The sequence below is a fragment of the Protopterus annectens genome, chromosome 2.part1 (assembly GCF_019279795.1).
Source record: "Protopterus annectens isolate FY-2018-M chromosome 2.part1, PAN1.0, whole genome shotgun sequence".
NCBI lineage: Eukaryota > Metazoa > Chordata > Ceratodontiformes > Protopteridae > Protopterus > Protopterus annectens.
The window spans coordinates 1,468,758,922-1,468,786,125 of record NC_056729.1 but is presented as its reverse complement, the minus strand read 5'-3'; the positions used below and the strand labels follow the sequence as shown (position 1 = coordinate 1,468,786,125).

Genomic DNA, 27,204 nt, shown 5'->3' with positions numbered 1-27,204 from the left:
ACTTTCATACCACACCTGTTTTTCCAATTCCAGCAATCAAATCAATCCTTTTTTATACTACTTCCACATATACAATTCACCTATTGAAACTCCACCCACATTCACTTTCTAACCACTCAATTTCCAATATTCTTGATTTGGTCACCCTATCTATTCTAGCTTCTCTAATAAAACTGCACCCCCTACAAATTCTGATGCTATACTGTTCACTCAGCCATCATTCTCCAAAGTATCTCACACAAACTCTTCCAGTCTTTCCTACACTACCTCTTCTCTTACAGATACCTTCATGAATATAACTCCATCAAAATACTTAAAGTACTTCTTATTAAGTCCTTTACCCTAAATGATCTTTCAAATATATTTAAAAAAAAAAATGTTTATCTCTGATACTCTGATTATCAAAATTATAACTCATTATCACTGTGCGGTGACATTCACAAAAAAGAAAAAAACAGGCCCAGAGACAAATTATCCCTATAATGCCACTTCTTCCAATCCAAATGTCTCTTTTCCTGCATTTCTAAACAGCTCTAACATTCTATTATTAAATGCAAACCTAAGAAATCTTACAAATATAATGTGTAACCTACATGCTTGTATTAGTCAGCATACCCTTGATATACTCATTACCACTGAAACTTGATTAAAAAAAGAAATTAAAAATCAACAAATACTACCTCCTGGGTACAATATCCTCAGGCTTGAGCAGAGAGAGTTGCTATTGTAATTAAAAACTAATTTGTAATTTTACCCTATCCTAATAACATTCTCCACTTCCATAATGCAGATATACTAATATCTTTACTAAAACTATACAACCAAAAAATATGGTACTCTGTATCCCACCAGGCAACAATACAACAACATCTGAAGCTATACTTAGCTGGTTTAATCATAATATCATTTATGAAAGTATTGGAAGACTTAACATTGACTGAAAATCTTGCAAAATTTACCTAGAATCTCACCCAATTAATCTGTATGGATTTTCTCAAATCATAAATACTTCCACTAGAGTAGACAAAAGAAGTAGTAGGCAGTAGTCAATATTCGACTGGATACTCACTAACAATCCAAATGAGATCCACACCTCTAGCTGCTTACCAGACATTATAAGTGTCCACTTGACCACATTTGCCCTTAAACATTATACCAGCCATGACAAGAAAATCACCTACAACAAAGTATGCAACTTATCTTCCTTCAATAAAAAATCTTTTTCCTAGACATTTCAAAAATGTAATTGGACACCTCGAAAAACCATGTCACTTAATAATGCTGCTGCATATTTCAACTCTTCTTTTCTTAGTATATTAAATCAGCAAATCCTGTCTAGGTCAAATGGAGTAAATTCAAACCCTGCCTCATGGCTTACTAGAGAAAATAAGCAAATTATGTTACAAAGAGACAAGACACGGAAAACCTGGCTGCAAAATAAAACCCAAACAGCTCTTGAAACATTTTGTCAATTTAAGAAACACAGCAAAGTGAAAAATAAAAAAATTATAAACAAAGTGAAGACCTCAACCTACAACAAATACATCTTAATAACCCCAAATGGTTCTGGAAATCTATTAATAAACAATTCAAACCAGGACAGTCTGCCACACCAACTCCCGAAAATAATAATAGCTCCAAGTCAAAAGCCAACCAACTCAATACTCACTTCATTCAAACTGTCCTCAAGCTACTTAAAAGGAATCCTTCCAGTGTTAATATTCCTTTAATTCCTGATACCTAGAGCACCCTCTTCTCCCTCCAACCAGTACCCACATCTTCTATCAGAAGACACTTACAAAAATTAAAGGCCACAACTTTAGCTGCTGATAATCTACCCTCAGGATACTTAATGGCATATCCCATTTCCATTTTCATTAATCGCACCTTAAATGAAAGTACAATCCCTAACATCTAGAAATTATCCTACATTATTCCTTTACATAAAGATGGTACTGTCACTGATTTTTCAATCAAATTATAGTCATTCTTTCCCCACTGAACAAGATCCTTGAAAGATGTACACACACCCCGTTTATGAATTACCTAAATTCTAACAATTTCATCACAAATACACAACATGGCTTTTGACCTAAACACACTACCACAACTGCCCTTCTTAGCGTTAATAACAACGTCAACAAGGAAAGGAATAAGGGCCAACATGTTTCATCCATTTTCCTAGACGTATCTAAAGCTTTAAAAACTGTTCCTCAGCAACAATTACTTAATGAGCTCTCCACACTTCACCTCTTTCACGCCATAATAGCCTGGTCTCATAACTATCATTCCGACAGACAGCAATCAGTCAAGTGGCATCAATCCTACTCCTCTTTCCTTTCACAAGGCTTACAAAAATGCCTAAATTATTTAATATGGAGATGTCTCCACTCTTATCTGATCTGCCCCTACCCTCTCTCTATTACAAAACAATTACGCAAGACTCTTTCTCCTCTAATGAAACTTAGCTTTATAACTCACAGCTTCTTCTCAACCCTAACAAAACAAAACTTACGGTCTTCACACCTAAAACTAGCTCTGAACTTAAACAATCCTTTTCCATCACCTCTATCAACAACACCCCAATGGAAGTAGTATCCAGAACCAAACTGTTAGGTGTTATAATAGACGATAACCTGAAATATGATGACCATATAGCTTGTGTAATAAAAACAATCAGAAACTCAGGACATTACATTGAATCAAATATACCTTACAAATAATATAAGAAAAAACGTATTAACTGCTTGCCTTCTTCCTTCACTATTATACGTGTTCCCCATTCTTACTAACCTTAAATCTAACCTGCTATTAAATCTAAGTACATTCTAGAATAAACTTGGAACATTTGCCATTAACTTTCCATTCTATTCTCATCATTTTCATGCAGTAAAAACATTGAAATGGCTAGAACTGTCAAATCACCTAACCGTTTCCCAACTAATTACAGCTCATACCCTACAATATCAACCTAACAACCATCCCGCCCTTCAAAACACATTATCAAACTATTCACCAATAAGACCATTATGATCCACTTCTCAATCACGCCTTCTGTTTACCAAATAGAAAAACTCAGCAGGAGACTCATTTTATTCTATGCCTTTAAATTAAGGAATGTAATCCTTCTCCATTTAAAGCATACCCCAAATCTGGCTAGTTTTAAAATTCTTCTTAAAAAACATTTCTTTCAAACTTGGCTGTGTTCCTGTCACCTCTAACTTACTAGATTTTTTTTGTCTTTACACCCACCACCTACCTTCCTTCACAACTTCCATCATTTCATCTTCTCCATTTCAGTTTCGATTCTCTCTAACATATATCTAATAACCTACTATTTGTCCTCCACATGACCTCTGTACATACTATCATAACTTTTTTGTATCTTTATTTTTTTAACCTTTTTCTATCTTTTTTTGTTTTTTTTTTAACAAGAATCATCTTTATTAAATTATCACCTATGATATTGGCCGTCATACATTTATATAAATGAAACCATACTGACACAGTCCCGGCTGCAAGTATTTTACATCACAGACCCTACTGACACAATTTTAGTTGCAAACATTATCCATCACTTACAATCTACCCACTCAAAGTTATTCAAACATCACATGGCTCATTCAGATTCTGCCCTCTTTTAAACCTCATTCCTCCCCTGTATGTATTGTTCCCATAGTTCCTATTTTTCCTATGTAATTTGCTCCGTCCCTTTTCTAGAGATCCCAATTCCAGTTGTTTTGTCTCTGTTACTATATTCACTACTTCTAGGACAGTTTGTTTATAGACTTTGATTTCCATTTTCTAGTAACTGCTTTTTTGGCAACCACCATAATTAGACTCAGCAAAGCCTTAACACACAGTTTCGATTCTGCATCCTAGCTGAGAAAAATAATTTCCTAGCTACACTAATTTGCTCACCCAGTATCTCTGATAGAGTAGTCTGCAGGGAATCATTAAAGTCTGCCTTCTCATTAAACTCCCAGAAAATACATTCCCAATTATCAATTCCTTCCCCATCAAACCTCCAAAATTTCCTCTCTACCTGGAAAAATTATCTGGAGTCTACTTGGGGCATAAAAATATCTATGTAAACATTTCCAAGCAAAAATCCTAAATCTTATAAATTTTGTTGCATACTTGAGAGACAAACATATATCCCCCATTGTTTCTTTGTGAATTGCTTATCCAATCTGTCTTAATCCTTTCTAAGCTCCTCTGATTGATTCTTATAGTTATCATGCAATATTTTCTATGCTCTACTAATCATTCCTTTTTTAATAGCAGCTTCTGTTCTAGATTCTATTAAAAACTTTACCGATGGTGTTTTTTCTTTTAGGACCCCCCCCATTTCTTTGTCTTTGCCTATACTCTGATATCAATCCTTGATAGGGAAGGCAATCTCTAACATCATCATCATCATCATCATCTTCTTTTGGCTGTTCCCGTTAGGGGTCACCACAGCGGATCATCTGTTTCCATTTTTTCCTGTCCTCTGCATCTTGCTCTGTCACACCAACCACCTGCATGTCCTCTCTCACCACATCCATAAACCTTATCTTAGGCCTTCCTCTTTTCCTGTTACCTGGTAGCTTCATCCTTAGCATCTTTTTCCCAATATAATCAGCATCCCTCCTCAGCACATGTCCAAACCAACGTAATCTTGCCTCTCTGGCTTTGTCTCCAAACCTTCCAACCTGGGCTGACCCTCTAATATACTCATTCCTAATCCTGTCCACCCTTGTCACACCCAGTGCAAATCTTAACATCTTTAACTCTGCCACATCAAGCTCTAACCCCTGCCTTTTTGTCAATGCCACTGTCTCCAACCCATATAACATAGCTGGTCTCACTGAACTCTTGTAGACCTTCCCTTTCACTCCTACCGGTACTCGTCTGTCACAAATCACTCCTGACACTCTTCTCCACCCACTCCATCCTGCCTGTAATCTTTTCTTCACCTCTCTTCCACACTCACCATTACTTTGAACTGTTGATCCCAATTATTTAATCTCATCCACCTTCACCACCTCTACTCCTTGCATCCTCACCATTCCTCTATCCTCCCTCTCATTCACACACATATATTCTGTCATAGTCCTGCTGACCTTCATTCCTCTTCTCTCTAGAGCATATCTCCACCTCTCCATTCCACCTGTTCCCTACTCTCACTACAGATCACAATGTCATCTGCAAACATCATAGTCCACGGAGACTCCTATCTGATCTCGTCTGTCAACCTGTCCATCACCATTGCAAATAAGAAAGGGCTCAGAGCTGATCCTTGATGTAATCCCACCTTCACCTTAAACGCATCTGTCATTCCTGCCACAGACCTCACCGCTGTCACACTACCCTCGTACATATCCTGCACCACCCTTACATACTTCTCTGACACTCCCAACTTCCTCATACAATACCACAATCCCTCTCTAGGCACCCTGTCATATGCTTTCTCTAAATCCACAAAGACACAATGCAACTCCTTCTGACCTTCTCTGTACTTCCCCATCAACACTCTCAGAGCAAACATCGCATCTGTAGTGCACTTTCCTGGCATGAAACCATACTTCTTATTACTAATCAATCTGTAACCTGTAGTCCAAATACAATCTTGGCATTTTTCCAGTCTATTACTTTGCCTGTCTAATTATTTGCTCCCAATACCTTGGTTTATTTGTCAGTTTTCTCCAAAAAATTCTAGCTCCCTCTTGCCTGTTGTCTGTTTCCCTAGTTTCTGTCATCCCTATCAGCAGAACCTCCTTTCTCCATTCTCATGTTGGCTTAGTTCTTAGAATACTTTCTGCTACTTTATGAATATAATATTCTGTATGATTATTGTTATTCTCCATAAAGTTCTGCATCCAAAATCCCAGTCTCTCTCAATTTATTGAGCTTCCCCTCTGTTTCATCATCATCCCTTTCCACTTTGAATTATGGGTTTCTACTTGTGCTATATATATATGTGCCTTAACTGTGTAGCTCTGAAATACCCCTTCAAATTGAGCAATACCAATCTGCCTTATTCTCCTGGAAGAATCAGGTTATCCCACATGACTCTTACTGTCTTCCCCTCCCAGACAAAACCTTTCAGCTCTTTATTAATTGCCAGCCAGAACTTCTCCTCTGGTTGATAAAAAGATGCATGAGCTGTGTTTAAGACTAAAGGGACTAAAAATGTTTTAACTGCTTGTATCTTACTATCCACAGCCATATAAAAGAACTTCCAATTTCTCAGTTTTTGTATTATATTTTGTTTGGTCTTTTCTTACATATCCTTAGCTCCTAAATTACACACACACACACACACACACACACACACACACACACACACACACACACACACACACATACACACACACAAATTGGTTCAGCAATACCCATATTTAAGCGTATTTAAATGTACTATTTTACCATGTCCCCATAAATATGGATATTGCTGAACCAATTTGTGTGTGTGTGTACATAATTTACCACTATTACCTTTGTTTTAGTTTTATTTATTCTGTATCCTGAAAAGATTTGAAACTGTCTTAATATGTTCCACAACATTGTAATGTCCTTTTTCTGGTTTTATCAGGTATAAAATAATATCATTTACAAATAGAGCCAGCTTTTCTTGACTACCATACCAGTTATACCCTTGAATGTCTGAGTCTCTTATTTTCTTTGCCAATGGTTCTAAATATAATGCAAATAACAAAGGGGAAAGAGGACACCCCTGCCTAGGTCCTCTGCTCAAACAGAAATTATCAGAGAACCCATCCACTTTAATTTTCACCTCTGATTTCTCATATATCATCCTAATCAACCCTATAATTTTATCAGAGAATGCAAATGCTTCCATTGCCCTGCTCATAATGTTACAGCTTACTCTGTCAAATGCATTTTCTGCATCAAGACTTACCAACAATAATGGTATTTTCTTACATTCTGTTTCCCTCTGGATCATCTACATTCTGTTAAAGTTGTTAAATGTTTGCCGCCCCTCCACAAAACCACATTGATCCACATCTATCAATTTTGGCATCAGTTTTGCCATTGTTTTAGCCATTATAGACATAACCACTTTATGATTATGGTTTAGAATTGAAATGGATCTATATGAAGCTGGATCTGATGGATCTTTACCCTCTTTAGGTATTACTACCACTGCTTTCTTTCAGGATGTTGCTACTTCTCCTCCTCTTAAAATACTGTTAAACAAAACCTTCCATATCTTTATCACTTTTTCCCCTCCTAACTTCTAACCTTCCACAAGAATACCAACTATTCCTGGGGATGTTCCTGTAGCTTGGTTATACATCACCATTTTTATCTCATCTCCTCCGATCCTAGCTGTTACTAATTAGTCTCATCTACCTCTAACCTTGGCATATTTATCCATCTTTAATTTTATCCATTTTAATAAAACTATGTTTTCTACACCACCTTCTCTAAATAGATTTTATAAAAAATCTCTGTATGCAGTATTTTAAATCCATTATTGAATTTAAAGGAAGATTCCACCTTAGAACTAAAAAATATTTTTCATTCTTTGTTTTCTGAGCTATTTTAATACCTCAAAATCGCTCTGATTCTTACAGAATTTTAATGTTTACTGTGAAACTGCTACCAACTGATAATGAATTAATAATTTACAATAAAAATAACTGAAATGGCAAATACTATTGCCATATCAATTACAATTTTTTTCTTCAAGCCTTTTTCTTTCCATACCTCTCAACTGTATACATTTTCTCTGAATGTCGAGATTTTTCCCTCATATTTTTGGTCCATTTTTCATAAAATTATGGTTTTCTGGAAAATTAGAGGCAAATTATTAAAGACTGAAGTTAGAAAATAATGACAGACATTTGAATTTCAGATTTCATACCCTTCAGAAAATTCATGATAAAGCAAAACCTGTTATTCTATCAACATTTTAAATTTGTAAGTGCAATATTTTAAAGAATGTCCCTATTTTTGGCCATTTGTTCCACTTTTATTTATGGCTTTGTCCAGATTTCTTACTCAACAGGTTGAGAGGTGTGTCTCTTTCCCATAATCCATTTCAAGTCTGATTTATATAAGTTATACTAGACATAAGGAAAAATTAGTGTATTCCCATGCCATTGACATATAATGGGATTAGGGTCAGTCTCTGCCATTGTATATACCTTCTGTAATAGGACTGGTTCTTTAATTTTTGAATGATCCTCATTTGTGTTGGTCTCAGGGCTTGTTTTACAGTATACTAAGGAGTTAGCTGTAACCAAAAAAAGTAGCTAAATTACAGGTTTTTGTCAAAGTATCTCTTTAAATTGACAGTCCTCTCCCTCAATACTTTTCCCTCAGGTGTCAAAACTGTCACTGGTCTGAGGGATCCTTGCAGTTTCATGCATAAGATACATATACTACTGGAAAGGAAAGGATTTGAAAGTAATTTTGTTCCCTAATGCCAGCAGTGGAGATTTTTATTTTCATTCATTCATTTATATAGATAGCTAGTTAAAGTACTTCAGATTTCCCTTTCCTGATGTTTTAATGAAAGTGTGCATAGCATATGTAAACTAAAATAAATTTAGCTGTACATCATGATTTCCATCAACTGTTACATTTCCTTTGTTGACTAGAAAATACTCATGCACTCCACTTGTGTAAGGACTGACTCAAAGTCAGTGGAAAATGTCTCTTCCCAAGGGATCTGTGCACCAGATATGCATCCTTTTCTGGAAGGATCTCACAAGAAAACATAAAAGACCTTCTTATAAACAGTATCAGTGCACCTAGTTCATAGGTTCACAGGTAGGTACTAGGCTATCTGCCCAAGGGCATTTATAAGCCTAGCCACTGTGTGTCAGCTTTCGCCGCCCCATTGATTAATTAACTGATCCTCTGTCAAGCAGAGCCAATGAAGTGATCCCAGGGGTGTATTTTCTGTTACCCATCCACTCGTCAAGGTTTCTCTTGAAGAGTGTTAGTGAGGGGCTCTGCCTAATGTAGTTAGGAATTTTGTTCCAAAGCATGGGGGGTCTCTGTGATAGGAATCTATCCCTCCAGCATGTTCTATGTATTGTTGTGGTGAGGTTTAGCTAACTAGAGCAAGTGGCTCGCAGTGACTTGAAATTTTTAGGTGGAGCATGTCCATCAATTCTGAGTTGGACATGGCTTTGTAAGTCAGGCAGAGTTCACCTCTGAGTAAGGGATATGCCACTGAGTACAGCTGGAGATTTTCCAGTTGGGCTGCATAGGACATATGTTTGAGGCCAGTTGATACGGTTGTCACCTGTCTCACTTCCTGCAGAGAGTCCTGATTTGGGTAGTTTTTGTCCTTTTGTGGTAGACCAAGAAAATGGTAAACACGTCAATACTTTACCAAATTACAAGAAAAAATATGTTCTGGCTTTTCTCTAAATGTCACAGACGTCTTTGATATTACATTTAAATCATCTTAAAATGTACAGTAGTATAAACATCATCTTTCGGCTGTTCCCGTTAGGGGTCACCACAGCGGATCACCTGTTTCCATTTCTTCCTGTCCTCTGCATCTTGCTCTGTCACACCAACCACCTGCATGTCCTCTCTCACCACATCCATAAACCTTATCTGAGGCCTTCCTCTTTTCCTGTTACCTGGTAGCTTCATCCTTAGCATCTTTTTCCCAATATACTCTGCATCCCTCCTCAGCACATGTCCAAACCAACGTAATCTTGCCTCTCTGGCTTTCTCTCCAAACCTTCCAACCTGGGCTGACCCTCTAATATACTTATTCTTAATCCTGTCCATCCTCGTCACACCCAGTGCAATCTTAACATCTTTAACTCTGCCACATCCAGCTCAAACTCCTACCTTTTTGTCAATGCCACTGTCTCCAACCCATATAACATAGCCAGTCTCACTACTGTCTTGTAGACCTTCACTTTCACTCTTAGTTACTCGTCTGTCACAAATTACTCCTGACACTCTTCTCCACCCACATCATCCTGCCAGTACTCTCTTCTTCACATCTCTTCCACACTCATCGTTACTCTGAACTGTTGACCCCATGTATTTAAACTCATCCACCTTTGCCACCTCTACTCCTTGCATCCTCACCATTCTTCTATCCTCCCTCTCATTCACACACATATATTCTGTCTTAATCCTGCTGACCTTCATTCCTCTTCTCTCTAGAGTATATCTCCATCTCTCCAGGGTTTCCTCCACCTGTTTCCTACTCTCACTCCAGATCACAATGTCATCTGCAAACATCATAGTCCATGGGGACTCCTGTCTGATCTCGTCTGTCAACCTGTCGATCACCATTGCAAATAAGAAAGGGCTCAGAGCTGATCCTTGATGTAACCCCACCTCTACTTTAAACACATACGTCACTCTCACTGCAGACCTCACCGCTGTCACACTACACTCGTACATATCCTGTACCACTCTTACATACTTCTCTGACACTCCTGACTTCCTCATACAAAACCACAACTCCTCTCTAGGCACCCTGTCATATGCTTTCTCTAAGTCTACAAAAACACAATGCAACTCCTTCTGACATTCTCTGTACTTCTCCATCAACACTCTCAGAGCAAACATCACATCTGTAGTGCTCTTTCCACAGCATGAAACCATACTGCTGTTCACTAATCATCACGTCCCTTCTTAACCTAGCTTCCACTACTCTTTCCCATAACTTCATGCTGTGACTGATCAATTTAATCCCTCTGTAGTTACTACAGCTCTGCACATCACCCTTATTCTTAAAAATCGGTATCAAAACACTTTTTCTCCATTCCTCAGGCATCCTCTCACTTTCTAAGATTTCATTAAACAATCTGGTTAAAAACTTCACTGCCATTTCACACCTAAATACCACCATGCTTCCACAGGTATGTCATCTGTGCCAACAGCCTTTCCATTCTTTATTCTCTTCATAGCTATCCTTACTTCCTCCTTGCTAATCCATTGTACTTCATGATTCACTATCCCTACATCATCCAACCTTCTCTCCCTCTCATTCTCTTCATTCATCAACCCCTCAAAGTACTCTTTCCATCTCCTCAACACACTCTCCTCGCTTGTGAGTATGATTCCCTCATTATTTATTTTTATTTATTTATTTATTTAACATTTGTTGACCGGGAATGCCCGACTAGGTTCCACAGATCCTGTTTTCAGCGGAGGCCCAGGGAGAAATGCTCCAGAAGCATGTCTTTAGAATGTGGGAGGAAACCGGAGTACCCGGAGGAAACCCATGCGAACGCAGGGAGAACATGCAAACTCCACACAGAAGGCACCCCAGCCGAGAATTGAACCGGAGAACCTCTTGCTGTGAGGCGACAGCATTAACCACTGCACCACTGCGCCGCCCCTTAATATCCTTTATTACCTTTACCTGCTGCACATCTTTCCTAGGTCGGTCCCTCTATCTAGCCAATCAGTACAAGTCCTTTTCTCCCTCCTTAGTGTCCAACCTTTCATACAACTCTTCATATGCCTTATCCTTAGCCTTCGCCACCTCTCTCTTTGCCATGCACCTCATCTCCTTATACTCCTGTCTACTTTCTTCATCTCTCTGACAATCCCACTTCTTCTTTGCCAACCTCTTTGCCTGTATACTTTTCTGTACTTCCTCATTCCACCACCATGTCTCCTTGTCATCCTTCCTCTGTCCCGATGTGATACCAAGCACCTTTCTAGCTGTCTCCCTTACTAGCTCTGCTGTAGTTACCCAGCTATTTGGTAACTCTTCACTGCCACCCAGTGCCTGTCTTACCTCATCCCTGAACTCCACCTCACAATTACCCTTTTTCAATTTCCACCATTTAATCCTTGGTGCTGCCCTCACACTCTTCCTCCTCTTCTTGATCACCAACGTCATCCTACAAACCACCATCCTATGCCTAACTACACTTTCTCCGGTCACCACTTTACAGTCTCCAATCTCCTTCAAACTGGCCCTCCTACATAAGATATAATCCACCTGTGTGCATCTTCCTCCACTCTTGTATGTCACCCTATGCTCCTCCCTCTTGTTAAAATATGTATTCACCACAGCCATGTCCAGCCTTTTCGCAAAGTCCACTACCATCTGACCTTCTGCATTCCTTTGTTTAACACCATACCTACCCATCACTTCCTCATCCCCACTGTTCCCTTCACCTACATGCCCATTGAAATCGGCTGCAATCACCACTCTCTCACCCTTGGGTTCAGTCATCACCACTTCATCCAATTCACTCCCAAATTTTTCTTTCTTATTCATTGTACACCCAACTTGTGGAGCATATACACTAACAACATTAATCATTACACCATCAATTTCCAGCTTCATAAACATCACTCTATCCGACACCCTTTTCACCTCCAAAATACTCTTCGCATAGTGTTCCTTCAGAATAACTCCTACTCCATTTCTCCTCCCATCCACACCATGATAAAACAATTTGAACCCACCACCAATACACCTAGCCTTACTCCCCTTCCATCTGGTCTCTTGCACACACAATATACCAACCTTCCTTCTGTCCATCATATCAGCTAGCTCTCTCCCTATACCAGTCATACTGCCAACATTCAAAGTTCCAACCCTCACTACCACAGTCCTAGCCTTTCTCCTCTCTTCCTGCCTTCGGCCATGCCTTCCACCTCTTCTCCTCCTTCGGCCAACAGTAGCCCAATTTCCGCCAGCACCCTGTTGGCTAACAGTACTGGTGGCGGTCATTGTTAACCTGGGCCTCGACGGATCCGGTATGGAAATATTAACTGGTGACTGCATGAACAACAAACATTTAAAATTTAAAGCTTAGCGTTTCAATACTATGATGCTGCTTATGTAAAACTATCAAAACAGATGACAACTGCCTTTGAACTACTGACTGATCTAATTTCTCTGTTTTGCTATGAAAGGCAAACTACATTGGAAGCAGCTGTGAATCAGTGTAAGTTCTCCTGCCTGAAATAAAGACAGTAGCAATAGTTTTACATATCTCGGTCATTTTTAAAACAGTTGCTCAGCTCTGACAAATTACCCAATTGTCAGCAGTACCTGACTGCAGATGTCTCTGTGTATGTGGTATGTTGTGCAGGTGTAGACAAATTCCTCAGCAAATTATGTGAGAAGTTAAGCTTAAAAAAGTGTCTGTTCTTTCCCTTCCTTTGATGCCAAGGCAAGGAAATAAAAGTTTTATAAAGTACAAACAAGTTTTCAGTACCCACACAATCCTGGAACCATACTGTAAAGAAAAAACGTACGGATTGAGTTAACCTGTAGGAGAAGGTGGAGTTTTCCTTTAATGCAGGTGTAATTGCTTGTTTTTCTTCTCCTCTGCCAATACCCTATGGTGTTGTATCAAATCTATAATGTTTCCATTTTGCTCTTTGCATTCATATGAAAATCTATGAATAGCTTTAAATTTTTAAATTGTATCCATGAGGGTTTGTGGTCTGCACTCTTGTGGGAGGAGAGGCTGGACACTGCCCTTCTGAGCTGGGAATTTCTGTTTAAAGGCTTATAGTGCATGCATATCTGAACTGCTTCTTACTGAAGTTGGTGCGCCTTGTTTGCTGTGACATAGACTGGATTCAGGCCTGCTGGATCTAGCTTTGTTTGTGTAACTTGAGCACTAATCCAGACATTCCCTAAAGTATTCAATTGTATTTATTACTGCTTGGTTGTAACTTGATTAAAGTGTAGCTATCATTCTAAGTCTTTTGGATTAAGCACTTGGGCTTCAGACCAGTTGTTTTACATTAGGAAGGTTTGTGGCAAGCACTGTGGTGGCAGGAAAGGTAGCTTTCATCCTTCTAAGTTGGGAACTGCTGATTGAGAGCCCAGTGTCCAAGTGTATTAGTTCTGGTTTAAGCACTTGGGCTTCAGGCCAGTTATTTTACATTAAGAAGGTTCGTGGTCTGCACTCTTGTGGGAGAAGAGGCTGGACTCTGCCCTTCTGAGCTGGGAATTTCTGGTTAAAGGTTTATAGTGCCTGAATATTTGAACTGTATCTTACTGAAATTGGTACACCTTGTTTGCTGTAGCATAGACTAGATCCAGGCCTGCTGAATCTAGCTTTGTTTATATGCTTGTTGTTTGTTTATTTGTTATTTCCCTGGAACGCTAATTCCACCTAATACGCGGCTTCTCAGCGCTTCTGTGGATCACTAGTGATATCTGCATTGCTTACTGTACTTATTTCCTTGTTTCACTTGAAAGAAAGTTACTGTTTGTCGTTTTTGCATTTAGTTACTTGTAACACATTGCGCTCAAGTTACCTGGCACTTGCTCACTAAAGCAATTATATAAGTCAGCACTAAAAATTAAAAGCACTACACCCTCACTCCCCACTGGCCCTTGTTTTCAATTATTAAGAATTCCCAATATTATTCTAGCATGTCCAAAGGTCAGTTGTCAATCTCCTCTCCGGTCCAGCTGGTGAATCTGGGAATCTTGAGGCAATGTTATAACTGCCTCATGTACACAGACAACCCTCTCCTCCTCCCACATAACACAAATACTTGCGAGAGATGCAGCTATTTAGCCAAACTGGAGGCTGAGCTCTCTCAACTCAGGACTGGCAAGACCAGACAGGAGGAGAAGGCAACTACACACACCACTAAACCAGCCTCACATAATGCTACCACACCACTGAATCAAACACATAAACACACAAAGACATACTCGGAGGCTCTGAGTAAAAATTTACCTAAACAGCAGAGGCCTCCAAAGCAGACACCCAAACAACTGCTACCTCAAGACACCCCACAAGCAACACATAAACCACAAAATCAGTGTGCAAAGCAGTCACAGCCCTTAAGGCCAAATACAACACCAAACATACTTGTCATAGGTGACTCCATAGTCAGACACACTGGCGTCCCACTCACCAGGCTGAACAAGGAGAGGGTCACAGTAAGCTGCCTATCGGGTGCTAGAATCCGCCACATAACACAAGCACTCGGGTCACTCCACGGCAAGTACAAATATGACACAGTCATTATCCATGCTGGTGTGAGCGACCTGAGGCGTACCTCCCTGGACTACATGAAAAGAGACATAGAGGAGCTCTCTGATTATGTAGCCCAGGCAGGTATGACCCTGACCCTGAGCAGTATCCTTCCTTCACCAAGAATGATGCCACAATATAGAGACAAGATGATCAGCTTTAACAATTGGCTTAATGTCTGGTGTCATTCAAAGGGATCCAGTATCTGTCTGCCTGGGATGACATGCTTGACAAGCCACGCTGCTTCACAAGGGACGGCTTGCACCTGTCACCCTGGGATTCCGGATATTGGCTAAGGCTCTTGCCACCCCATAGTGCCTTTTTAGGCAAGGCTCAAATTCTAAACCTACCACCCTAGAAAACAAAAATGGGAAGAAACTGAGGGTAATGCTGCTCAATGCCAGAAGTCTAAATCTCAAAATGCACACACTCGAGGCCCTTCTCAGTATGGAGAACATCGATGTCTGTGCTGTAACTGAAACCTGGTTCAAGGCTCCTGAGAGCACCCGGCACTATTAGGTTTTACCTCATATCATGCGTTCCGGCCCCAAAACCCAGACCACACCACAAAAGGAGGGGTGTATCCATATTCATAAAGGATACCCACACCTCCAGGTTGGTGGCAACGCCTAAGCTCGGAAACCATCCAGGTGCAACTAACCATAGGCAAAACTGCTCTACAAATTGTAGCATGCTACAGGCCACCCTCTCAAACTCAGGAACCCCACACAGCCTTCCTGAAGACACTGGAGGGTATAAATGTATCTCCAAACACCATCATATTGGGTGACTTCAACTACCCGAATATAGACTGGGAACATTACTCAAGCCCTAACTTTCTAGCCCAACGGTTCCGGGAGTTCATAAATTCAAATGCCATGGAACAGCTAGTCACTGTTCCCACGAGAGGAGAAAATATACTAGATGTCATTATCACAAACATGAGGACAAAATGCTCCACACCGGAAGTATATCCCTCATTGGTGAGATCTGATCATAAACTAATCTCACTGGAAATCCACATCCGGCCCCCACCCCAAACAAAAAAGACCACAGTGAAGAACTTCTCTAAAGCAAACTTCACACTACTCAAGACTGGTGTGGTATCCTTCAAGGCCCCTGAGCCAGTGAAAACCACAACCCAAGCTGCGGAAGCCCTTACAAATGCCTTCTATGAACACCTCCAGGACTGCATGGATCAGGCAATCCCAAATAAAACCAAGACTCTTTCCACAAAGGGCAAACATCCAGTCTGGTGGACCCCAGCCATTAACAAACTTTACAATAAGAGGAGAAAGCTATTACATAATAGAACAAAATCCATAAAAGGGAAGTCACTCCTGATCATTATTAGTAAAAAAATACGAGCACTCATAAAATCAACTAAGGCCAATTTTGAGAGAAAAATTGCCATGGATTCAAAGGACAATCATAAGGCCTTTTTCAGCTATGTTAGGAACCTGGGTGGAAACTCCCAGATATGCTCAGAATTAGTCCAAAATGATACAAAATCACTGAAGCCACAGACATTGCCAACATACTGGCAGACAGGTTCAGTGCAAACTTCACCCCTCTCCCCTAAAGGAGAGATAACTATCCCAGCGGAGTGTAGCCTCCCAGACATCTCAAATGCGCAGGTGAAAGCTGCTCTCTCTAAAGCTAAAACACAGCATCAATGGGACCGGATGGTGTCCCCGGCTGTGTGCTACATGAGCTAAATGAGGAATTAAACCCGCACATAAGGCAGCTGTTTAATCTCAGCCTTACCACAGGATACGTGCCCAAGGAGTGGCGTACGGCAACTGTGGTCCCACTCCACAAAGGCGGTGCCTCTACGGACCCTGGTAATTACCGCCTCATAAGCTTAACAAGTCTAGTCTGCAAAGCTATGGAGAGGATCATAATGGAGCTCATAAACAAAGATATAGGGGACTTGCAGACATTGGACCTGACCCAGTTTGGCTTCGTCAAGGGCAGATCATGCCTTTTGAACTTGGTCAACTTCTTTGAAACAGTCACCAAGGCCATTGATGAGGGAAAGGCAGTCCATACAGCCTACCTTGACCTTGCAAAGGCTTTCGACACAATACCCCACTCAGGTATTGTAGAAAAACTTACCAGCTTAAATGTAAACCCATATGTCACAAGATGGGTTGCAAACTGGCTTAAGAACAGAACCCACAGGGTTAGAGTTGCTGGCGCTATGTCAGACTCCAAGCAGGTCACAAGTGGTGTCCCACAGGGCTCGGTCCTTGGCCCCCTATTGTTCGGCATCTACTTCTCAGAGGTACAGGCCAACATGGGAGGACTTTGGCTGACAAAGTTTGCAGACGACTGCAAACTGGGCGCCATAGTGGAAAGTGCATTGGACACGGATATCCTTCAGAAGGGACTCACGGAAACAGATAGCTGGTGCCAGAGCCATGGCCTGAAGTTAAACGCCAAAAAATGTATAGTCATACCCTTCGGGAAAAACAAGGTAACCCCAAGCTACCATATAGGTGGCAATCCACTAAGCACAGAAAAGATTATCAGGGACCTGGGGACCCAGGTTGACAGTGGCCTTTCTTTTGACACTCACGTTGCTAAAGTGCTTAGAAAGACCTTCTACATTGCCCACCTGATCATGAAGGGATTCACATCCAGATCTAGTGAGGTCATTGTTCCCCTGTACTCTTCACTTATCAGACCAATGATCGAGTACAATGCCCCATTCGGGATGTATCTCACCCGACATCTGCAGCAATTGGAGAGACCCCAAAAGTTCCTCACCAAAAGGATAAAGGGACTCCAAAATCTGTCATATGCTGCCAGATTGAAGAAACTCCAGCTCTATTCAGTCGCATCCCGTCTGCTCAGAGGTGACATGTGCCTGACATACAAGGCCACGTCCAACCCGGAATTAATGGACATGCTCCACCTCAAAAAATCCAAATCCACCAAAAGCACTAGAGCAAGCGACTTAAACCTTAGCACGGATATAAATAGGACATGCTGGAGGGATAGATTTATCACTCAGAGACTCCCTATGCTGTGGAATAAAATCCCGGTCCATGTGAGGCAGAGCACCTCGCTGGCTCTGTTCAAGAGAAATCTTGACCTGTGGATGGGAGAGCGTAGGTTTACCCCGGGAATCATCTCTGTGTCACTGCTGGACAGAGGCACAACAAACTAATGGGCACAGTATTTTTTTCATATAAGCCACAAAACTTTAGGCTAGGCTTATAAATGCCTTAGGGCAGATAGCCTAGTATAAACCTATGAACCTATGAACCTATGTGTTGGAGCCTTTCTCCCTGAGCATCCACTAAAAAGGGATATGTTAGTCATCCCAGTCGGATTATCCTGGTAAACAAATGCTGAATAAAATAAATAAAAAGTACATTAAGAAGTGAGTTAATAGCAGTCCATTAATGTGTTTATGATAATAAGGATTTCAAAACTGTGAGAATTTTCTTATTTTGCAGCTTGTGAATAAAGGATTGCATTTAAAAAATGTCTCAAATACCATTAAGAAAAGAAGCCTTGTGCATTTTCATGGATGAAATTGAATCCAAAAGGACTGAATGAAGAACTTCTACAAAGTATTAAATGGAAGAAACGTATACACAATTAAGTATGTAAGCATTAGCAGCATTATTATTGCATGGCTTTTATATAGGTGGGTTGGTTTGATTTGTTAGGTAGATGGATTCTCTGGGTAGTTAAAGTAGAGTTAAAGCAGGAAAATGTATACCTTATGAAGGAATAAAGCCAATATGCTAGTTAATTTTAATAAGAAATAAAGTGTTTTTTAAAGGCTACTCATGAATGTTTGCCACTGAAAGGCAGTTGGAAGTAATAGGAGAAATCAAATGAGCTCTCTGTCTAAGAAAAAGGAGGGGGAGTGGGAGATGTGCATCTTAGTCAACTTGTGTGCCATTCAATTTCTTCTGAAATAAAGAAGTTCTACCTTAATCAAGCCAACTATCTTAGAGGGACAGAGATTGCAGGCACAAAAATGAGCATTTTTCAGAATTAATTGTAAGTTCTGTTTGAACAGAAGAAGGGTTTGGGAAATTCATATAAAATCTCTGAGAAATAGGATTAGGACAGTGGCTAACATGACACTTATGTAAAGTGGGGTGGAGAAACTTGCTATATGATGAATTTTCATATTGAAAATGCTAATGTAAATACATGCTTACTTTTAATTAAAATAATATTATCTGTCATTCTCTGTATTCTTAAAACTAACCAAATCATCAAATCATACTGGCAATAATACTTTTTGATTACCAATCAATCTCCTCCTTACTTCCAACCATTCCCCATCTTTCTCCTCCCTTCTTTACTTTTCTCCCCTTCCACCCTTTCCTTCAACAGCCCATTGCAGTCCATGCAAACCTCCTCCCATGGAAAGCTTAATATAATACACATATGCATAAAGTTAATAACTAAGATTTACTATTCTGTCTGAGATATACTTCATATTAAATCTTGCATTTTTACTGTATGCGTTATTGATTTTACACTGCACATATGTCAAAGTACTTGGACTGTATGCTCAGTCTAATCACTTATAATGTCTATGACATCATACACTTATGATTCTGATATTCATCACACTGCACAAAACATTTCTAAGGAACATGTGGCACAGAAAGCACTGGAATGGAGTCGTGATGATTGGAAATGAAAAAGACTATTAGATAAAATGGAGTGCATCTTGAAAAAGGGAAAACCAGGTGTTTTCTCCACCAAAATCTCAAACTGGAAAGAAAGGGAAATAAAAGGAATAAGTAATGGATGATAGCAATGGCTGAGGGAAGAACAAGAGCATGACCAGAGACGACTGAGTGAAATGGTAAGAAGTACTTATGAGCAGACAGTGAGGACTAGTGAAATATGAATCCAGAGGAGCAGGGATGAGTGAAAGCAGTGAATCTGGATGTGGAAGTTGGGAGGGCGTGGCGTTGATGACTTCTTGATGTCAGGCATGGTACTATAAGGCGGAAAGGAACTCAGAGGTACATCTGAAGATCAGTTACATGAAAGACCTATGCTTTTAAACTAAAATGGAAGATTGTTTTACATTATTTGCATTTTGTGTTAATTTGTTTAGGCATTACTATACTGTTACACATTTAACTGTCAATTTTCATTTCATGTGTGCATACTCAACTCCTTAACCACTTAGTTAATAACCAGCTTCTCTCCCCAACCCAACATGGCTTTAGACCAGGCCATAGCACAAACACAGCTCTCATTTCCTTTTTGGATACTGTAAATCGAGCACGTGATGCTAATCAAATCATCTCCAATAATTTTCTTGACCTTTCAAAAGCCTTCAACACCAAATCTCACCCCATTCTGCTCTCTAAACTCAACAACCTAGGTGTCTCCCCTCCAACCCTAAAGTGGTTCTCAAACTATCTCTCTGACAGATATCAATCAACAAAGTGGCAACAATCCTGCCCTCACTTCCTCAACATCACAACAGGTGTACCCCAAGGTTCCATACTGGGCCCCCTGTTGTTCGATATATTTATAAATGATTTCCATAGCTCCCTCATTCATTGCACCTTGATCCAATATGCAGATGACTCTACAATCATCTTGCTCTGCTAAAACCCATTCTGAGCTACAACTACTAACCCAACAAGCCTTTACATCCACTGAAAACTGAATGTCAAACAACCACCTTGCTCTCAACCCAGACAAGACAAAACTGATTCTATTCACTCCCAAAAAATATAATACCACCACCGAAACCATCCCTAACACCAAACTGTTAGGAGTCATCATTGACGAAAGCCTCACATTTGACCTCCACATTCTCAACAATATAAAAAAAACATTAGAAACTAGGCACCCTCTACAGGCACAACTATTGCTTTAACCATAGTGCAAAAAAGGCACTAGCCTCAGCCTTTCTACTTCCATCCCTGTTATATGGTGTCCCACTCCTTACAAATATCAACTCATCCCTCAAAACCAGGCTAGATACATGTTACAATAAGGTCACCAGATTTGCAACAAATGCTAGATCCTCAACACACCACTGCTCCTCTTTACATCAACTAAACTGGCTAGAACTACCACTCTATCTCATCTTCCTACACTTAACTACTGCACATAAATTAATATACAAACCCACATCATGCCCCTCTCTCTCCTCACTGCTGACCTTATACCAACCAAACACACCCCTTAGATCAGAAAATAAAACCCTGCTCAAAGCAGGCAAACCTCAACTAACAGCCGGCCAAATGCTCTACTCCTTTACTGTTTCCAAATGCTGGAACTCCCTCCCATCCACTATAACCTCCATCAGTAACCCTGCCCTATTTAAAAGGTCTCTTAGAAAACATCTCTCCTCTTGCTGGCTATGCCCATGCCAAAAATAACTCTCTCCAGACACTGCTACCCCGACTCTACCCCTTTGCTTTTCTTCTCCAACTTCTTTCTCATCCATGCATTCCTCCTCTTTCTAACCAATCAGCACTCTAACCATCCCAGACGTGCCTACCCCTGTTACCTACCCAGGCTGGATTCCTATCCTCTCTCTCTATACTTACCTTACTACCACTCCTGAACCTATTCCTCCCTGTCTTTTTCACTGACATTCTCCTCATCAATCCATTTCCTAGCTACTTATTGTTAATACCGTGTTAACTCTGACATGTACACTATACTGTTTTATCTTAAAATCATGCCTATTATTATTACTGTATAGCCTTCTAACATTAATGTAACTGAAACTGTATGTTCTGTATAATTTGTATCTGGAGCTTTTCTCCCCGGGCCTCCGCTGAAAATGGGATCTCAAAGGCCCAGTGGACTTTCCCAGTAAACAAATGCAATAAATAAATAAATAAATAAATAGTACTTGATACATACTGTACAAGGATGTACAGAACTGAAATTAATACTGTTGCCACCTGGCAGCAACAGGTTCTCACAATCAAGTCTCCACTGGGGTACCTTTTGTCCAGAATCTTTAGGTTCTCATTTTGTCTGTGTGGGTTTTTCCAGATTCTCCAATTTCTTCTCGCCTCCTAAAGACATGCAGTAGATTAATTGGTGACCTTCCAAATTATTCATAGGTGTGCATGAAGTGTGTGAGTGAGCATATCTGTTCTATGACAGGCTAGCACCCTGACCAGAGCAAGTTGAAAATTATGTGCCAAATGGCTGCTGAAATATATCCCAGCATCCCCACAACCTGCAAAGGATAAAGCAAGGTATTGGTAGATGGATGCATGAACATATTGCACATAGTTATGCTGCATTGTTGTTAGTTGGTGAGTGGGAGTATTTCTGGAGAAGATAAAAAGGTACAGACAATGCAGACATTTGAGATGACTAGTAGAGAGGAAAGGATGTGGTGGAGTTTGGCTTTACTATTTGTTCCAGGATGCAAATTCAACTATATCTTTGAAAGTTAGGAACAAAACACCAGTCTAGTGTTTAGTACACATAGCACTGGATTAATTTCTATTGCACACACTAATTTATTAATTTAATTTGAATTATTACTATAAATGTTCTGGAATGTACACACGGGCATATTTAGAGAATATGGGTGGTATTAGTGACATGTTTAAACAACTATGAACTGTCCAAAAGGAAGAAATGACAGAATATAAAATCAGAATATTTGTTGTACATAGAAGCGACTTTCTCTGTTTTAGCACTTTTCTCTTCAAACAAACTTCATCAGAATGAGAAAACATTACTAATGCAAAGTTTCAAGAAGCAGTGCATGAATCACATTACAGTCTACCTATCAGTGTGTTAATGTGTATTATCACTCCTTTAAAATGAACAGTTTCATTAACACCTGAAAAAGTACAAACAGTTAGACATACTTGCCATGCATGTACTCCTACATCCAAAACATTTTCCAAATCTCCTTTTCTCACATCCATTTTGACATAAACATTGTTTTATTTTTGTTTTTAGTAAATCTAGAGTGCATTAATTATAGTATGAGGAGGGAATGTGCTGAAATACAATTCGACTATGATTAGCAGCAAGTAGTCAAGAATTTGAAACAGCTGGGGGGAGGATAAACAAGGATTAGGAAGTGCTCAGGTTGGGGGGGGATTTTCTATTTTTGCTTTACATAAAACCATATGATCCTCTGGTAATTGACATTTTTCCCTAGGTCTTCTAAGTAAATTTATAAATAGGTGAATGTACTTGAATGAAAAAAGTTTCAGACATGTAGAATGCCATGATGTTGCAAAGAGTATAAAAAACACGCTGTTTCACACATTATTGATGTAACACAAAAAAATGCAAGAATATGTATCAAACAGGATACAATGTACATTTCTCTATACAAATAAGAGAAAAGTTTGAGGAAAGATGTGTGACTGGGACATACAGTATTTAATACTGCACTTAGGGTAAGCCTGAAACTAGAAATAAGAAGAAGACTGAGGAAATAACCACAAGCCATTAGCCTAGTAATCAGCTATGAAAAGTATCACACAAAGCCAAAGGTAGTTGTTGAAAAGTTTAATCACTGAAACAATTGGTACATAACAGAACATGACACTTTCTGAAAATGACTTTTGTTCAGCTGAAAGCATAGAACTTCATCAGAATACCATTTTAGTAAACCTGCCTCATTAAATATGGTTCAGAAAATCACATGGTACAAAACAGCGAATCACCACATAACCTATCAAGAAAAAACACACAATCACTACCATAATCCACTTAAACTAACAACTATAATGCCCGTTATTAAATAAAATAGATAAATAGCAAAACTCCATGGCAGGAGACAGTAAAGGAAAAGTGTGCACACACATACACACACATATGCTTAAATGCAAATGCAAATATAATTAATAATGTGAATGCAGATCTAAATCTTGAAAGCCCTGAGTCTAAGAATAGTATTGATCGAAACCATAGTATTTAAGCTGGAAGGCTGAGTTGCATTTAATGCAAATTGTCAATAAACCTCTTGGCTCTCCAGTAGATTTTTCCAGCAGCAATCCCTTTCATTGGGAGACAAACAAACAAACTTTCTTGTATAGCACTTATTCAGGTTGTTCAGAAAATAAGCAGACACGTTTGTCAATTTTTTTATGAATAACCTGAGGAAGTGTTATACACAAAAGCTTGTTTTTTTTTTTTTTTTTTTGATTAAAACTGTTCTTCTATGGTTATATGAGCTGGTCTTCTTTTTTTATACATTCTTGTACTATCTATGCTTTCTATGGCACTAGGTGTTCACCTAATGATGTTCTGAGCTGTCCAAACCCACACTGCCATGATGGGTTTGCACTACACAGCTGAGAGAATTTGGTCTGCAAAGTCACTCCAGAGGCAGCAAATGCAAGCTCAGAGGAGCTGCCTGGGGGAGGGGAGTGATTTCAAGAGGACAGACCACCCCAGGAAAACAAGCTAGACCACACATTACCTTCCAACTCTCACAGGAGAACTGAGGTTTATACGGACTTCTAGGCAGGAACAAATGGGTGATAGGGCTCTCATGATCTCATCTAGCCTGTGAATACCTTGTTTCCATCCCAGAGCTGTATTTGGCATATCCAGTGCTCAGTGCCGCTCCACAATCTGCTGCACTTAACTCAAAGTTGACCAGAAAAAAAAAGTCCATTATGTTCCTCAGCCTACCTGTGGCTGTTGTCCAAAAAAAAAAATATATATATATATATATATATATATATATATATATATATATATATATATACAGAGAGAGAGAGAGAGCACCACTTGCTGCAAGTCTGCTACAATTAAAACAATGCAACAAGCACTGAAGCAATGCTGCAAAATATAATTGGAAAGATCCCTGTGAAGTGCTGTATCCTCCTCCCAATAGTGCACTAAAAATTGTCAGTATTGCAAAAAAAAAAAAAAAAAAAAAAACAGTCCCAGCAGAGGGGTGAGAAAAAAACCTACAGCCTTGTGATCTTTGATCAACAAAAGACAAGTGTTCTCTAACCATTCGAGGTGTGTCTCAAACATTAATGTAAAGCTTACTACCGTAAGTCTTAGATTTGGTACACTCGCGCAGCAAAGAAGATATCCTCAAAGTGAGCCCCGGACTACGCATGCACAACTCACCTCCGGGGCATTGTGGGATTCTGGTTTCTGTTTTCATTACTGTGTTGCGAGGGTTTGTTTTTCTGGGTTTGAAGTTGCTGGTTTATGACAGCTGTACAGCGGGATTCCATGCACATCGAGAGCTGCGCTCTTGGCAGTCTGTGCACGGCAGCTGCACCCATCCTTCAGTCAGGTATTTAACGGTCTCCTCGCATCTTTTTGCCTAATACAGTTTGTACTCATTTCATGCTGCAGCACTTAATAAATTGTATATTTTTTGTTATTCATTCCTTCACTGTCTTCTTTCCAGCCCAGCGTTTTACTTTGTTTTGCAGTGTACCGTTTACTTCCGCACTTTGTGATGATGTAGGACTCAAGAGATGCTACTTGGTCTTTATAAAGGACAATTTTTAAATATGCTTTTCTGGTACTGTAACTCGACTTGTCATTTTGCTTGATTGTTTACTTTCAGTTTAGTGACGGAAAAGCCCATGTGATGCCTTCTGACTAAGTGGTCAGCCACTAATCACTGGTTGGCTAGAGACCCTAGGGAGTTTGTTCGTTTTCCGCTTTTAGGGAGGTTGTGAGTATTAAGTAGTAAGCAGTGAATGAAGATGAGCAGCCCATGTAGTGATGGGGGTGTAAATGTGTATTTCAACACGAATAAAATGTCACTAAATAGTGTGGGAATATTTATGGTGTCCCGTTAGAAAGTTTCAAGTACTGATTAGCTGCCGAGATCAAATAATAAACACAAAATTTATTTCCCAGTTATGAAGAACTGATGCTGAGTCATTACTTTGTAAGTGACACAGTCTTTCTTGTGCAATTAGTGCGTAATTTCCCATTTTTAAATCTTAAGTATTGGCTTAAAATGTGCAGTTTTCTTTTGGTAAACAAAATATGCAGTATGTACTTGGCCTTTTAAGGGTGTTGTGGTAAATCGCTCTAGTGAATTTGGAAATATAAAATATGTTGATTTCATTATTACAATATGATATGTAATAAACAAGTAAAAAAAATAAATACATTATCTGCACTTCAATACTTCTGTGCTTTTCTCGTTTTGTATTTTCTCTTTAAAGTAACAACTGCCTGCTCCATTTATTCCAACATAGCATTATTATCCATGCCCTTTTCCGGACAGCAACTGTGCCATGTAGGCATAAATTGTTTATATAATTCTTAAAGAATTTAAGTTACACCTACAAAGAGAAAATGGCAAATCCGGCTTTTGAGAAAGTTAGGTGTGGTCCTTAAGCTTGTTTTCAGAACAGGGTAATACTCTACCAACCACACCTGGTTTGCTTTAAAAATCACTGTCACCTATGTCCTTTTTTATTCACCACTCATGAAAGAGCACCTTTAGATATCCCTTTCACAAGCCAGGCAAAGAGGAAGGACCTCTTATATAAGGGGTGGCATTTGTTTTCAACTCTCCTCATGTTGTTTGTGATGAAAAGAAGCCCAACAGGCACCAGAAGAACATCATCTGAGCTGATGACCGCATCTTTTAGGTCTCAAGCAGGCTTACTTGTTTCATCTAGCCTTTGGATACTAAAGTTTTGCTAGTCGTGATGTAATGTACCATGCAGGTATAACTAACCCATGTAAACTTGCTAAGGGAATAAGAGTTATGTCTGCAAGTGAGAACTGACTAGAAGCACAAATTCTGCATTCTTTTGAGCTCTTTTACAAAAGCTACCAGCCAACTTACTGCCATTCATATTCGGAAGCAGAAAAAGATTATTTTTCCCCAGTTTATGTGCTCATGAAGAAATTCTAGAATGCAGTAAGATTTCCAGCTTTGAACACAGCTCTTAACAGCCACACTGATGAGAATCTGATTAACTCCATATATGTCTACTGCATGAAAATAACCATGAAAAATGTTACTATATTTTGAATTAGTATTTGTGTATCTATGTCAAATTTACTAAAGGTGCTTAAAAAGCATTAGGAAAACAGAAGCTTTTTTTCTTGGTCCATGGATAGTTCTGATACTGTACATTGTCTTCGACTTTGTCAGTGAGTTTAAATGAACACTGATTTACTGGATTATAGCCTTTACTGAAGTCACACTGTATGTAGAAACTATATTATTTTCTCTGTCTAAATGACTGTTGTTGTGTTTTTTTTTTTTTTTTTTCCGTAAAGCCCTGAT

The 27,204-nt window shown here is 39.4% G+C and overlaps 1 protein-coding gene across 2 annotated transcripts in view; it reads left to right on the top strand.

The window, feature by feature from the left end:
- Nucleotides 1-27,204, top strand: part of KLHL5 (kelch like family member 5) — a 1,925,884-nt gene that overhangs the window by 565,152 nt on the left and 1,333,528 nt on the right. Inside the window, exon 1 of one of the 2 annotated variants that reach the window (XM_044062939.1) lies at nucleotides 24,872-25,233. The exons of the other annotated variant lie outside the window; for it this stretch is intronic. Coding sequence (XP_043918874.1) covers nucleotides 25,049-25,233 — 185 coding nt within the window. The 5' untranslated portion in view covers nucleotides 24,872-25,048. Of the gene's footprint in view, nucleotides 1-24,871; nucleotides 25,234-27,204 lie in introns of those variants that run through there. 2 annotated transcript variants of the gene reach the window in all.